Source organism: Octopus sinensis, linkage group LG17, assembly GCF_006345805.1.
Source record: "Octopus sinensis linkage group LG17, ASM634580v1, whole genome shotgun sequence".
Lineage (NCBI taxonomy): Eukaryota > Metazoa > Mollusca > Cephalopoda > Octopoda > Octopodidae > Octopus > Octopus sinensis.
In genome coordinates this window covers 1,177,045-1,193,863 of record NC_043013.1, presented here as the reverse complement: position 1 = coordinate 1,193,863, position 16,819 = coordinate 1,177,045, and the positions used below count along the sequence as shown (strand labels likewise).

General features: G+C 37.0%; 1 protein-coding gene across 17 annotated transcripts in view; it reads left to right on the top strand.

Annotated features, from left to right (window-relative positions):
* Positions 1–16,819, top strand: part of LOC115220933 (CLIP-associating protein 1-B) — a 202,631-nt gene that overhangs the window by 57,208 nt on the left and 128,604 nt on the right. For all 17 annotated transcript variants that reach the window (XM_036510251.1, XM_036510248.1, XM_036510240.1 and 14 more), the window contains exons 4-8: positions 964–1,007; positions 3,441–3,500; positions 7,840–7,931; positions 9,038–9,113; positions 11,236–11,333. In XM_036510251.1, coding sequence (XP_036366144.1) covers positions 964–1,007; positions 3,441–3,500; positions 7,840–7,931; positions 9,038–9,113; positions 11,236–11,333 — 370 coding nt within the window. The remainder of the gene's footprint in view (positions 1–963; positions 1,008–3,440; positions 3,501–7,839; positions 7,932–9,037; positions 9,114–11,235; positions 11,334–16,819) is intronic.

Genomic DNA, 16,819 nt, shown 5'->3' with positions numbered 1-16,819 from the left:
ACAGTGAAGAAGCAAGCTTCTTAACCACATACCCACACCTGCATCTTTTTTTTCTTCTTTTTGGTGTTTTGCCCATTTTTGTTTTTAATATTCACTTGTCTGTGTTGCTATTTTTCAAAACTATTTGTGGCTTAGTCAGATGAGGAATATATCATTGGGTCTCTGAGAAGTTTCATTTTACCTGTGGTTTGTTGATGGGTGTACTGGATTGATTATTGATTTCTTAGCTGAGACACATTACCAGTAAGAGTAAATTGGTGGAAACCAATTCATTGAATGGTTTCTTGTACCATCCTCTTTCAGATTGTTGGGAAGGCAACTAGCTGTAAACTATTTAACATAAACAGATTTTCTGGATGTTTTTATCCCTCCTCAAGAAAGGAAGGAATTTTCACATCATTAGGGTTAGTGACTAAGAGCATTTGGCTGTGGAAAAGTGCTTTAATGAATTCTGTCTGATCCATGCAAGTATGTCTGTGATGATGTAACATCTGTGCAATAGAATGCACTGTCAATGGTGGTGTAGGGCATCAAACATGCCAAATAATCTTTCATTTATTGAGATCAGATGAGAAGAATTCAGTTTCTTCTTCCATAAACAAAAAAAAATGTCTATTTCCTCTATAATAAAGCTCTTTGCAAAGGTTTATCAAGTAAAGTCAATGCAGAAGGATGATGTGTAATTCCCTTTAAAATATGAGGCTATTTTATGACCTAAACAGAAGACCTCCTAACTGTACTGTAATGATATTTAGTATTTATTTCAAATTTTCTTTCTTTTTTTTTTTTTCCGTTTTAATATATTTCCACACGACTCTGAGAATTATCGTTTCTTTCAAAAATCTATTTTCAAATTTCAGACTAAAATGTCATCCAGTATTTTTTAATTTCATTTGTCTTGGTTGCTTTAGTTTGGTTTATTTAAGTGTCTACATAATTTAAAAATTATCTTTTTCCTTCCAGTCCTTCCTGCTGTTGTGGACAGGTTAGGGGATGCTAAAGACCAAGTGAGTAACAAGTTTTATTTCTAAGAATTTCTTGATGTTCATACACTTTCTGTGTCTCTCCGTCTTTGAAATGTAGTTTATGACATTCGCATCATAGAACAGAGAAGTTTTTAAATTGATAACCTGATTCTGATTTCAAATCATGATGTCGTGCAGATTTGATAAGTAATATCATAGAGAGAAAGTAAGGACAAACAAAAAATTGAATTGCTAAGTAGTAAACTATAAATAAAAAAAGAAAAAGAAAAAAAAATTTTTTTCCAGAAACGAAATTGATCAGACATGGGTGATAATTTTTGGGGTTGTACAGCACCATTGACAGCTATTTTCTTGGATTGATCATCAATACCTTGTGAGTAGAATTTGGTTGACAAAAATTGTGCAGAAGTCTCTCTGAAGACTTGTTGTGTTTGGTGTATTCCTTAATGCCTTGTAACTTTGTGGTTCTGCAAGAAGAAATCAATGAAACCTGTACCAGACTGAAATATGTGCTGGTATTTGATATGCTTGACTAAACTCTTGAAGGCAGAGTCGCAGTATGATTGTATTTCAATAACTGAAGCCAATAAAAGTGCAAAGTTGTTGGCATTTGGAACGGCATCCAACTGTGAAAACCATGCTAAAGCAGACAGAGTAGAGTTTGGTATAGTCTTCCGCCTGGCCAGTTCCTGTCAAGCCATCCCACCCATGCCAGCATGGAAAATGGATGTTAAAGGATAATGACGATGAATAAGAAGAGTCAAAGTAAATAAAGAAACAAAACAAACAACAACCTTCATTTCTATAACGACTTCAGCAGAATTTGTAGTGTTGTGGTATTCATGACTTATAATTCATTTTTGAGATAGAATTATGAGGTAGTGTGAGTGTGAACTCAGTCACAAGAAAACAAGTGGTAAAACTGTGTGTCCTTTGGACCGTTGCTTGTTGTAGTATAAGAGAAAAAGACCTGACTGTCGTTAACATGTTCACTTCACAATTCCATGGGTCTGGGGTTAACTGCATTGTGCAGCTCATTGTGTTCTACTTTTGCCTTGGGTCAAACAAAAATTGGGTAGACGGACTGTCTCTGATTTTGGGTAAGGACCTTAATATTTGCTTTTAACATCACTGTATGACCCTTGAGTTTCTTTTTGTGCAGTTCATTCTGGTGCAGGGATTTGGACAAAGTCTTGTGATGTGTGAAAATATTTTGGAAAGGAATGTTCATGATTAATAAATAGCGTGTTTTCTCTTTTTTCCTTTCCTGCACTTTATGTGTTCTACTTCTGGGATTAGCACATGTCAGATCAAAAAATGTTTGTTGTTTAAAACTAAAAGATAGAAAACTGCAGAACAACTTGATATCTTGTTAAAGGCTGTGAAAGATATAATGTTATTTAAAGAAGTCTTGCTTCTGCTGTCTCTGATTGATCTTTCACAATCTTTGGAAGCAGCTCAAAATTATTTGTTATTGACTGGAAGGAACAGAGGAGTTAACAGAAGTGTTGTGGCTATAGATTTCTTTGATTGGCAGAAATCCAAAGAAGGCACAGTAGAAATGACCATCTTTTGCCAGGAATATTTCATGCTAATATCATTAGTTATCAAGGTAGAGATATAATCAAGATGGAAAAATACAGATGATGAGATAGAAAAAAAAAAAAAAACTCCACTGAGAAATGTTATTCTGCAGACTTGTAAGCTATCCAAGCTAGCGTCAATAAAGATAACTTTTTTTTTTTTTTGTTAAACTGGTTGTAATGTAGTAGTTTTGTTGTTAGCATTTTGTGCATAAGTTGTTAATGCATCTATTTTTGTGCTACGATGTCCTTACAACCAGTAGTTAATATTAGAAGAGCTAGGGTGGTGAGCTGGCGGAATCATTAGCATGCTGGACAAAATGCTTAACTGCATTTCGTCCATCTTCACATTCTGAGTTCAAATTCTGCTGAGGTCGACTTTGCCTTCATCCTCTCAGACAGTTGACTTAACCCCTTCCCCAAAAATTGCTGGCCTTGTACCAAAATTTAAAGCCAATATTATAAAACCTGTTTGTGGTCTTGATACAGAAATTAAAACTGAATAATACCTTCTCTCAAAACCAATAGGGTCAGTTCTTTGAATGCATTAAATAGCCTTATCTTTTTAACCCTTTTGTTACCAATCCGGCTGAAACTGACTCTGACTACAAATGTCTGGTTTTCATAAGTTTTGAATTAAAATCTTCCACCAAACCTTAATCACTATTTATGTTCCTAACACTAGCTGAATGGTAACTAAATTACTTTACTAAATTCTTTGTTATATTTCAAGTAATTGAAAGAAACACATAACATCTCAAAATAAATACAGTAATGAAAGGGTTAAACAATCAGCCCCCCACCACTTTTAACTTTGTATTCTGTTTGTAATTATCTGTTACTATAAATCTGAATGAATTTATTTCAACAGGTTCGCGATCAAGCTCAAAAATTGCTGTTGAAACTGATGATGCCGGCATCATCCCCACAGGTAAGATCCAAAGAACCCTTTTCATTTTAAATCTTTCATTCTTATACGAAAGTATAATTTTTGTTCTTGGTGATGTACCATGCTTGTGTAGATCAGTTAAGCCAAGTGAAGCTGTAGCTGCAGTTGATGCCAGTGTCAGATCAATGGCATCCATGCCAGTGGCACATAAATAACTCTCACTACACTTTCAGAGTGGTTGGCATCAGGAAACCCATCCAGCTGTAGAAACCTTAATAAAGCAGGGCATCCATCTCATTCTTTCTTGATATTTTAATGCATCTAGTTTTAACGTAATCTTATTCAGTTCTCCATTATTAATGGAGCAACTGTAGATATCCCAGTGCTTATTGTGTACCTCCCATGGTCAATTATTTTTTGGGGAATTACACTGAATTATTCAGAATTTAATATCTATTCCTGAGAAATAAATAAATAGAAAAAAAAAACAAAAAAGGGGAACCAATTGATATGTCCTATGACCTTTCCTCTCCATCACTACCACAAAAACATACAATACTTAAAAGACCATCATGGTTAGAATTCCTTTGATCATAAATCTGCTTAATCCGGCTAAAGTGGCTTAAACAACCACCACCATCAATGTATTTTCTGTGTTAAAAAATAGGCTTAATTTACACAATATCAAATGGAGATTAGACAGGTTTTACTAGAAAAAGGTGCAGGTCAGCCATGTTGATGAGACCCCATATCAACCATAAAGGCTTTCCAGCAATCTCTCTCTCTCTCAAAATGTAGTCTAGTCCAGAGTAGGGTCTCCACCATATCCATCTTTTAAGCTGGTGTGATTCAAGGGAAATCTGGTTGCAACTTCTAGCAGGTTGAACAACCATATAGAGGCCCTCTCTCACAGGTTTGCAAATGATAGTGCCAAATATTTAGATAAAATGGTGCCTTGATGTACAGCTTTGACATCCCACTCAGCACCAGTTTTTCAGGGTGTGCAAAGTCATGGACTTTTAACTAATAACTCGAATATTATTTTGTTTTACACATTGCTGTGAATGAGTGAACCTCTGCACTAAACTGACTCATTAAAAAACAAGAAATAAATAAGATCATTTTATAGATAAAAGTGATATATTTTTTCACTTCAATTTTATGTATTTTACAGAATAGGTTTGTTTCTATCACCATCATCACCATGAATTGATAGAAATTGTACTTCATTAGGGTGCTCTATGGTAATCTGTGTATGAGGTTCATGTATACCAAGATGATTATGATTAAGTAGATCTATGATCAATGACACTCCAATTGTGACCATCTGTTTTTGTTAAGTATAGTATGCTCTGGATTGCATTATCTGATGTGTGTCTGTCCCTGTTGTAAGGTGTTTGGATATAACTTTAGGGAGATTTGGCTGGTGGTGGTGGTGGTGGTGGTGGTCAGAGTTGTGAATTAATCAGAACACAATAATTGCAGTTCCACTGCTTTTCACTCTGGTCGTAGGCATCCCTTCACAATAGACCCAGAACATTTATTGGACAGTACTGCTATTTTCTTTTTCTTTTCACTCTGTCCAAATAATTTTAAGATGGTGTTGTTATAGTGAGATGCTTCTGAGTGGTTAAACATGTAGTGGCAAGGATTGTGTGAGGTGGAACTTGTTATGGCAACAGACTATATTCCTTGCATGTCCAACTGGTCTTCTAAGTATTTTTATTCTGTTTAACCTTTTAGCATTTGAACTAGCCTTATTTGGCACAAATATTCTACTTCTTTTATGGTCAAAGTGGTTAGATTTGGCTTCTCACACCTACCCTACAATGTCATTCTTAAATATAAACAGTCATATTGAATGTAAAGAATAAAATGTTTTGAATGACACAACAAAGCACTATAATACAAACATTGGACTATAAGAACTGTTGTAATTTAATCACCCATGGTCTGATATATTTCGGAATAAAAATTCCTTCTTCAGATATCCCTTGGAATTGACGGAGTCGCTGCTATAATTGGTTTTCCAATGGCTTTTCTGTTTGTTTTTTTTTCCTGGAAGCATCTCAGCAGTGGTCTGACGAAGCTCCTTCCAGAATTCCTCATGAGAAGTGCATGAGGTCAGCCATGTCTCAGTCTCGTGTGTGCTGGCACATCCGTAGCTCTGCTTCTAAGTTATGTGTTATATGTGCAGCTTCCTTTTTTTCCTCTTTTTTTTTTTTGTTACAAACAATGCATGAGCATGTTATCAAAAATGAACCTACACACGTCCAGATCATCAATATCGTTTAACATCTGTTTTTCATGCCAGCATGGGTTGGACCAATGTAGCTAAATAATATATTGATTACCAACCTCCAGCCTGTTGTTAATTTGAGGCCCTAGTCTGTGTATGAGTATCATCATCATCATCATCATTTAACGTCCGCTTTCCATGCTAGCATGGGTTGGACGGTTCAACTGGGGTCTGGGGAGCCCGAAAGCTGCACCAGTCCAGTCAGATCTGGCAGTGTTTCTACAGCTGGATGCCCTTCCTAACGCCAACCACTCCGAGAGTGTAGTGGGTGATTTTATGTGCCACCGACACGCAGTGTTTCTACAGCTGGATGCCCTTCCTAACGCCAACCACTCCGAGAGTGTAGTGGGTGATTTTATGTGCCACCGACACAGGTGCCAGACGAGGCTGGCAAACGGCCACGCTCGGATGGTGTTTTTTATGTGCCACCGACACAGGTGCCAGACGAGGCTGGCAGACGGCCACGCTCGGATGGTGTTTTTATGTGCCACCGACACAGGTGCCAGACGAGGCTGGCAGACGGCCACGCTCGGATGGTGGTTTTATGTGCCACCGACACAGGTGCCAGACGAGGCTGGCAAACGGCCACGCTCGGATGGTGTTTTTTATGTGCCACCGACACAGGTGCCAGACGAGGCTGGCAGACGGCCACGCTCGGATGGTGTTTTTATGTGCCACCGACACAGGTGCCAGACGAGGCTGGCAGACGGCCACGCTCCGATGGTGTTTTTTATGTGCCACCGACACAGGTGCCAGACGAGGCTGGCAGACGGCCACGCTCGGATGGTGTTTTTATGTGCCACCGACGCAGGTGCCAGACGAGGCTGGCAGACGGCCACGCTCGGATGGTGTTTTTATGTGCCACCGACACAGGTGCCAGACGAGGCTGGCAGACGGCCACGCTCCGATGGTGTTTTTTATGTGCCACCGACACAGGTGCCAGACGAGGCTGGCAGACGGCCACGCTCGGATGGTGTTTTTATGTGCCACCGACACAGGTGCCACGATCGGATGGTGCTTGTTACGTGCCCACAGCACGGAGGCCAGTCGATGCGGTACTGGCTACGGCCACGTTCGGATGGTTTTCTTATGTGCCACGTGCCACCGGCACTGGTACCACAAAGATACAAATTCCATTGATGTTCATCTATTTTGATTTGTTTTGATTTTTTTTAGCTTCCTTAATTCTTAAATTACTCAAATTTCTTTCATTGGCCTCAATTGTGATGTTTCTGGAAGAAAAAACAAACAGAAAAGCCACTGGAAAACCGATTATAGCAGCGACTCCATCAATTCCTAGGGATATCTGAAGAAGGAATTTTTATTCCAAAATATCATATCAGACCATGGATGACTAAATTACAACAGTTCTTATAGTCCTTTGTTTGTATCATAGTGCATTGTGGTGTCATTCAAAACATTTTATTCTTTACAAACAATACACAATGCTTCAAGTGAACTACAATACTCTCCAACACATTGAAATCTCAAAGCATGATTAATTTAAAACGATGTGAATAAATTAGTATTACATTTGACAATGTAATCTGAATGTTTAAGGGTTAAATGGTGTGCAACTGTGATGTGTGCGTTTTTCAAAGAGATTGCCAGTATTGCCTGGCAAAACTGTTATAATCTATTATGGATTTAAAATGTGGTGTCTGAGTCTCCCAAGTTTTTGAGTGCAAATTCCACTCCCCTTAATTTGTTTTTGTTTTCTGTGTGTGATATGAATCTTACAGATGTGTTGAGGAGTCTTCCTCATAAATTCCTCTTAATCTTCCTCTCTATGTGGGATAATGTCAGTGGTTCTTTATACCTGTATCATAAATGTATATGCATTTTATCAATTCACAAACTTCTATTTACTTTTTATGCCTGGTTGCCCAAGAAATATCTTCATTTGATGTGGATGGTAACAAATTCATTCCATTTACTATATTTTAATTGCACCTGCTCATTTGATTATCTTTTGCTTGTTTCAGTCATTGGACGGCAGCCATGCTGGAGCACCACCTGTGTATATGTTGCAGGAAAAATAATTGTTTCTACTAATTTCTACTTGTTTATCTTTCATTTCAGTATGTTTTTGAACGTATCACATCATGTTTTACCCACAAGCTCTGGCATGTACGAGAAGGCATCCTTGTTTGCCTACAAAATACAATAAATACGTGAGTGTTCCATTCTTTTTCTCTGTTTTACCTTGTATTCAAAGCTCAAATGTTACGTCAATAGCCAACTGTGATCTGAGAAGTTTTTTTAAACATGAAACCAACAAGTATGGTTAAGTACAAATGACAAGAAGCTGGTTCCAGTCAGAGCACTTGAGGCAGTGTGCGCACGTGCACATGCGAACACACAGTTTCTTTTAAAGAAATTTAAAAATTGAAACTGGAGCCAACAGTTTGTTTCATGACTCGAATTCCACACCAAAAGCCTGTAAATATGCACTGCAATATTTGTATGTTTGGTTGTAACTTTTGAAGTGTCATGGCTCTACATATGTGCAGTGCTGTTTACTTTTTTGCTTGCTTGTATAGACCTACAGTGATTGTCAAAGAGGGAGAACTTGGCCTGACATTAATATTACAAGATATGTCAATGGCTAGTTTGTCATAGTAGGTAATAGTTAAATGAGCACCAGATGTAATTGATTCCATTATAATCAGCTATAATCGCTAATTACTGACTGAAGGCAGTAGAATAATTTTGTCTGACATATGGTATTTCATTTAAATACATCATGTCTATCATATTGTACACTTATAGTGTGGCCTACATGTTTGTATTCTGTCAATGTTTCTATATTTGGGAATACTGCCTCTACAAATTTGCCTTTCTCTTTAGTCACTGCAAAGTTAGCTGCCCTTGTTTGTTTCCTATGGATTGCAATTTTCCAGCCTTCTCTTTTACCGTTCTGTCTTCTCTTACCCAAGTTTTGGACTCTGTATTCCTGGCTGTTGTTGATCTACTAAATTTTCAAAGGGAAAAGGCAGTTATTGTTAGGAAAAATTTTTGTTGCCTTAATTAAGGTTCTGTAGCTTGAAGTTAAATAATAAGAGGTTAATTCTAACAAGACAAAACTGGAAGTACTTGAACAATAGATTGCTTGCTTGGGATAGAAAAAAACTATTAATTTAAATGGCTGTCATTTTTTTCTCAGTATAATATATTAGGTAAAGAAGGTTGGTGTCTTCCTTGTCAGATGATGTTTTGCAATTGTGTGTCTTACTATACTTTCTTCATGTATTCACAATAGATATTTCTCTTGTTGCAGGTATGGTGCTCGCAGTTTACAATTGAATAAAGCAGTACCATCCATAATCAAATTGCTGGAAGATCAAAATGCTCAGGTGAGTCATTGACCCTTTTGTTACCAACTCAGCTGAAACCAGCTCTGGCTCTGTTGTACAAATGTCTTGTTTTCAAAAATTCTGAATTAAAATCTTCCACCAAACCTTAGTCACAATTTATGTTCCTAACACTAGCTTGATGATAACTAAGTTATTTTACTAAATTCTTTGTTATATTTAAAGTAATGGAAAGAAACACAGAGCATCTCAACAGAAATACAGTAATGAGAGGGTTAATGGGATTGATTTGTTCAATTAACTATGCTTTAGTACAAAAATTGAGATGGCTATGGTTTTAGGAAGCTATTTTCTCCAGTGTTGATATATCACAAACAGTTTGTTCTACTTCACTATAGTATAGCTAGTACAGGATAGGTACCAATCTAAATTTGTTCTTAGACAATATTCATACTAATTGTTAAGGCAGCAAGCTGGTAGAATTGTTAGCACATCGGGTGAAATGCTTAGCGGTATTTCGTCTGCTGTTACATTCTGACTTCAAATTCTGCTGAGATTGACTTTGCCTTTCGGGGTCGATTAAATAAGTACCAGTTACGCACTCAGGTCAATGTAATCATCTTCATCAATTTGTCCTTGTTTATCCCTTCTATGTTTAGCCCCCTGTAGACAATAAAGAAATAAATATTCATATTAATTCTGTTGAATTGTATGTTTCAGCCTTAATCAAATACCGTAAATCCTTGAGTATAATCTGCATTTTCCCCCCAAAATTTAAATGTCAAAATCCCTAGTGCGTACTATATACAAGGATAAAATGAAAATTATTTTCTAAGCAATGTCCAAGACTCTATTTGCTGTGTGGCAATGTTTGTTCAGATATTTTCTGATGCCGGACATGAAAATACCTTAAGCTAAGCCTGAAAGCAATGAAGTCATAAAAGAATCATCCATAACTTGCAATAAGCAACAGTTATTAAACGGTATTATTGTTATTACTGTTATTTCTTTATTTTCTGCAAACAGATTGCACAAAAAAGCTACACATTTGCATTATGTTATATATACAATAATAATAAAGGACGTTACTGTATACAGTTTTACAAACCAAGCACATTATATAGACCTCCTTGACTCAAGTTAGAGAAGGGGTGCGTATTATACACAAGGTTTAGGTTTTTCAGAGGTAGAGCCCCCTAAAAATCCCCTGCGTATTATACTCATGGGCGAACTATATTCGAGGATTTACGGTAGATTTAAAGATTAAAAGACTAAGTTTTTCTTTTTCTTTTTTGGTCAGTCTGACAGATGTCCTTAGTGGCAGATTAGTTAAAAGAATCTCATTGCTTGGTTTTTAAAGTGTAACATTTCCTTTGCATGATTCACTGCAAAATAGTCTTTGCATACTTGAAGTTCTTAACGTTAAGAAAAGGAAAGGTTGAGGGAGATCCCGGAAGACATGCGATGAGGTGGTGAAGCATGACCTTTGAGCGTTGGGCCCTTGCAGAGGCAATGATGGGACCGAGATCTCTGGTCTATGCTGTCACTGAGAGGACCCAGCAAATAAAGTGAACTCACAGCTGTAATCTACAGCCCATGTCACGTAACCAGCCCACTCAAAAGTACCTTGGGTTGTAGGGCAACATGCCGTGCTTGAGGAGACTTATTGAGTCTAGTACATCAACATCAAATGGAAATTGTAGTTGTGACCCCCCCCCCCCCCTGTCGGTAGCGTATAAAAAGGACCATCCTAACATGGCCGATGCCAGTGCTGCTTTGACTGGCTTCTGGTGGCATGTAAAAAGCATCATTTTATCATGGTTGATGCCAGCTCCTCTGGCCCCTGTTCTAGTGGCATGTTAAAAGCACCAACTACACTCTCGGAATGGTTGGCGTTAGGAGGCACCCCGCTGTAGAAACACTGCCAGATCAGATTGGGGCATGGTGCAGCCTCCTGGCTTTCCAGACCCCAGTCGAACCGTCTAACCCATGCCAGCATGGAAAACGGACGTTAAACAATAATGATGATGATGAAAGGAAGAGAATGTATTTTTGATAAATGAATACTTAATTTGTAATTGTTGCAGAAAACAATTGTAGTTTATCGTTAATCTTTGCTTCTAAGTGACAGTGACAACTACATGTCTCTACATTTACTACACAGGTTCGGGAAGCAGCTATTAGTACTCTTGTTGAGATTTACCGTCATGTTGGTGAGCGTGTAAGGTTTGACTTGGCTAAGAAGGAGTTGCCACCTGGAAAGTAAGTAGCCCAATCATTTATTCATTTAGAATTTCTTATCACTTGTTTTTGCTTTCTTACATATTTTTTTTGTCTTACTGGTGTCACATTTGAATTTTTAAGAGATCCAGCAAATTGGCCGCAAAAATTACTTTAACTTTTTTTGTTATAATGCATGCTTTTTGCTTACATTCATATATACCCCTGTGTGTGTATGAATGTATTTCGATTTGTTCAAACGCTCATGCCTACATATACATATGTATGTGTGTATGGATGATTAACATAAAAAGAGGGTTTTCTTCAAGATAAATGTCCTTTCTGTTGAGACAGTTTCCTAGGATGAAGTTTCTTTTAAGTGTTTAGTTTTTTTCTTCTTTTTCTGCTCTACTGTCGACACAGGCATTGCTTTGTGATTAAGAAGCTCAGTTTGCAAGGAGAAATACTGGAAGTTTCTACGTTTTCATCAGATTAACTGATTGGAACTTCGAATCATCCATTAAACTGCTCCAAAGAAAGAACTGACTTTCACAAAAAAGTAGGCTTTTTATTTGGCAAGTTAACAGAAAAGATCTTGGCTTGAGTTTTTAACTGATTGGGTATAAGCTTCCAAGGGGGCTGATAGCATTCGGTGTTTAGCAGTAGGAATGCTTGAGTCCATACTTTGATGCTGGGAAATCCATCTTTAACTACATATTATCATCAAGCAAGTTGTTTAACCAGTTTGCATTTAAACTAGCTATAACCAGCTTATGTATTGTTTCATGTTCAAACTAGCTAGATCCAGCCTCTTGCACCTCTCCTACATTGTCATTTTGAAAATAAGCAATCACATCATTGAAATCTTGAAGTTGCCAGAGAATGCATGATTAACTCAAACCAATGTAAATAATTAAACATTTGAGACAAAGTAACCTGAATGTTAAAGGGTCAAGTCCCATTACACTGGGTTACTGAACTTGCAATCACATGATGATGATGATGGAAGCTTGTAATCTTAATGAAAATTTGGGATATTTCACATAGAATCTAATCACAATTTGATCTGAGTATTTTCTGTTTGCTCAAACCTTTTAACTATATTCTCAATGGATTTTACTCAAGGAAAAATTTCAACTAAAGCTTCATTTCCTACGTGACTTGTTCTGTTTCTTTTTCCCATTGGTTTATTCCTTTTTGTCTTATGAATGGCCCCTGTACAAAATATCAACTTATCTTACCCATTCTTCTGCCTCTGTGTTTAATGCGTTAACTGTCCATATTAAAAAAAAAAACAAAAGGTTTTTGTTGCTTGTCTCTTGGTATTATTGTATTTGTTGAAATGATGACTCTTGAGTTACCTCACCTGTTACTCAAATCAAGTTTGTTGTCCATAGAACTTTTCCATTTCAGTGTTGTTTCCCCTTAGCGGTTTTTAGAATTGGTCATAATTAAAATTTCTTTGCTACTCAAGGACATTAAATTATTTAGGCCTCAAATTATAGTTACTAGTTCAGAATGCTTCTTTTAAGATGTTTTAGCTTCTCTATAATTTATTCTTAATACCTGTTAATATTATACACTTCTTGATCAGGAAAGTCAAAGGGGTATCCCCCTCTCCTCATCAGCCAAGGCCTACATATTTCAAATATGTGATAGAATTTGTTCTAACAAAATGATTGATTGCCTCGGCAAATCTCTTAGATATTCTTAGTTTTTAAATAAACATTTAATTAATAACATATTAAGAGATTTTGAGTTTTATATAATTAAGCTCATGTATACCAAAGGGAGAGAATAGTCTACCCTCTTCTCCTTTGACAATTTTTAACACAGTATCTCTTGGTAATTTTTTAATTCTATGAGTATTCTTCAAGGTTGCTTGTTGAATCCTGCTGGCCATTTATTGTGTCTGTCTTATTGTTTGGCTGCTTTTAATTAAAAGGCTCTCTGTTATTTATGATGACGTATAAGTTCCAGTTGAACAACTTGCTTGTGAAGTTGATGTGCAAGTGGCTGAGCACTCCACAGACACATGTACCTTTAATGTAGTTCTCTGGGAGATTCAGTCTGACACAGAATGTGACAAGGTTGTCCTTTCAAAATACAGGTGCAACTCATTTTTGCCAGCCAAGTGGACTGGAACAACATGAATTCCAAAGTGTGTTGCTGAAGGACACAATGTACCAATGACCCTAACATTGAGGACCAAATACTGTAACCACTTCATCACATGCCTTCATTGGCTACTTTATAAACTGGCTTTTGATTACATCAATAGTCAACAAAAACGTGTATGATAACATAAAGTTTTCAATAAGCATTCTTAGAATTCATATCCTTTATATGTAAATTGAGAAGAAAATCTTAAAAAAAAAACATAGATCCATGAACTTTTTGCTAGCATAGAACACAAATACACTCTTTGTCCTATTGTTAAGAACAGACAATTCCTGATTCAGTATTGATTTGGATTTGTTGTGTGCTCCCGCCTTCCCATGTCATTATTTTTCTGGAAACAATCTTCACTACTACTTTGGCGTGTGATCTACAATTTAAAGGGAGATCACTTTAGGTTACATTTTTTTGTTTGCTTTTTAATTTCTAAAAACCCTTAAGATGTTGGCTAAAGAATTTTACAATGTGATCAGCGATGAGATGAAGGCAGTCGCAATTTTACAAAGAAATGGCCTTAGATGATGAAGAAAATGTTGCACCATGTCATCATTGTGGTGGAGAAATGAAATAAACTCAGAGAAGAGAAAAATGGTGAAATTTTACCAAGTTTACAACTCCTGGCTGCCAAACTCGTGTGATCTACGTACTAATTCTAATTATTATATTGTTTATTCTTGGTTTCTTATTATTTACTTTGATATAAATGAAACATGGTTTTATCATTATCAAAATAGTAAGAATTTTGAAAAAATATATTTACAATGTTATGTACAAAACAATTTATAAAATATATTCAGAAATTGAAAAATAAAAAGTAATCTAAAGTAATCTCCCTTTAAATACAAGTCAAAGTAGCAGGTAATCTTCCCTTGTCTTTTTGTTTGTATAGATATAATATAAACATTATCTTTCTTCTTCACTGGGAGCAAGCCTAAGGAAGAGCCTACATAAGGCAATAGCTGCAACATCAATAACCTCACTGCACTGCTATGCACACCATCAACGATAAGTGTAAGGGAATGGCAACTGTTGTATTCTGAGCACACACTGACCAACTTTGCTGTGGCCAGCACTGGAATCTATGAGCAAACTGGACATTAGGGGGGAGAGCAACTGATCATTCAGACTGTTGCTTTGTACCTTCAGTAGACTTTCTTTCTTGTAAGTCTATTTAATTCATGGTTGTTATTACAAAGAGAGAAAGATAGTGAAAGAATGATATTGGCAATATCAAACCATGAGAATTGCAAGAAACTAAAAGCTTGCTGATTGAGTTTATTGTGTAGCCCCATCTCAGCCCTGATTGAACATACCTGTAAGTAGTTGGTCACATGATGAGGTGGAATTTACCAATCCATCCTCCTAGTTATTGTATGTCCCTGTCTATCTGAGAACTCTACCCTGTCCCTACATGCAGTGAGAACTTGTAAGGCCTAATGCAACAGACTGGATGACCTATTGCTCTCCCTAATGTCCAGTTTGCTCATAGATTCCAGTGCTGGCCACAGCAAAGTTGGTCAGTGTGTGCTCAGAATACAACAGTTGCCATTCCCTTACACTTATCGTTGATGGTGTGCATACCAGTGCAGTGCATAAACCCAGTGAGGTTATTGATGTTGCAGCTATTGCCTTATGTAGGCTCTTCCTTATGCCTGCCTCTGCTGAGTAGGAAAGATAGTGTTTATAGAATGCTGTTCTCTGAGGCGTTGTATTTGTCGTGTCTGGTTGCTTAGAGATTGTTTTTCATTGATTGACAGGGACTGGTGAAGTTGAAACTTTCTGTAACAATGAACCATACAGTGCATGTGTTTACCCCTTTCATTACCAACCCGGCTGAAACCGGCTCTTGCTCTGAGTACAAATGTCTTGTTTTCATAAGTTTTAAATTAAAATCTTCCCTCAGACCTTAGTTACCATTTATGTTCCTGACACTAGCTTAATGATAACTAGTTATTTTACTAAACTATTTGTTATATTTAAAATTAATTGAAAGGAACATAGAACATTTCAACAGAAATATGGTAACAAAAGGGTTATAATATATAATAGAGAAACAATTCTCAACCCTGTTGATACCAACCTGGCTGAGACCACTTCTGGTTTTGTAGTACAAATATCTCATTTTCATAAGTTTTGAATCAAAATCTTCCACCAAACCTTAGTCACAATTTATGTTCCTAACACTATCTTAATAATAACTAAGTTATTTTACTAAATTCTTTGCTATATTTAAAGTAATTGAAAGAAACACAGAGCATCCCAACAGAAATACAGTAATGAAAGGGTTAAGCAATCTTACATTTTACAGTAATTTTCTTTCATTGTGTTGGTGGGTGTGTTTCTGTTTACAATCTGCTATAGTGCTTTGTACACTCCTGTGTTTGTGGTTGACTGTGGCAGACCTAGATATGACAGACATTCTATACCTTGGATTTAATGTCTTGTTTGTACACAGCTGTTGCTATTTCTACCTGCCTTTCTGTTGGTTGACCAAAGGTGTGGTCCTTGTGGTTGCTTCTCCATATGCTTGTGCATTATTTGCTTTCTTTATTATGAATTGTATTGTGAATGAGGAGCTGTATTTAACTCCTACTATTTTGTGCGTGTGTGTGTTGTTGAGGGGTAATGGATCTTTATATTTGATGTTGCTGGTAAAAATAGACATTAGATTCCGTAGTTCCAGGTTCTTGGATGATTTAAATAGTGTTGGATTAGTCCTGCAGCAGCGTTCAGAGGATGTGTGATGCCATCTACTTCTGAGGCTGTCTGTATGATTTGCAGAATCATGGGATGGTCATGTTGGTGTGGGTTGAGTATTGAGGATGTTGGGGGTGGATCCCTGTGTCATTCCATTAAAGAAATTGCAGGGACTGGAAGTGTTGTTCTTGTATACCACAAAGACCAGGTACTTGAGGTAATAGATAAAACAATCGACATGAGTTTAGCAAAAGGAAAATATAAAAAGAGATTTGTGTGTGTGACAGTTCCCCTCATCTCAATGTTTATGGGACACTGGTCAAACGAGGAACTCACCTCCAAATATGCAAACCACACATCTTAGTCCTCAGTCTCTCACTCATCTCGACTATCCTGGCTGTATTCCACATTGCAATTTTTCTGATCAACAACAAAGACTCCCAGTCATCCTCCACCCATCCATTTTCTCTGCCTGCTATTTCTGGGAGGGTTATAGGGATAGAGTCTCCCCCCTCCCCCCTCACAGATCCTATCAGGAGCAACTATCATCTCTACACTTTCCAGTTGGATCCCACATATGACCCCCTGGACAATACATATTATCCAACCATCTCTTGTTGTTCTTTGTCTAATTTCATCTATTGCCTATACTG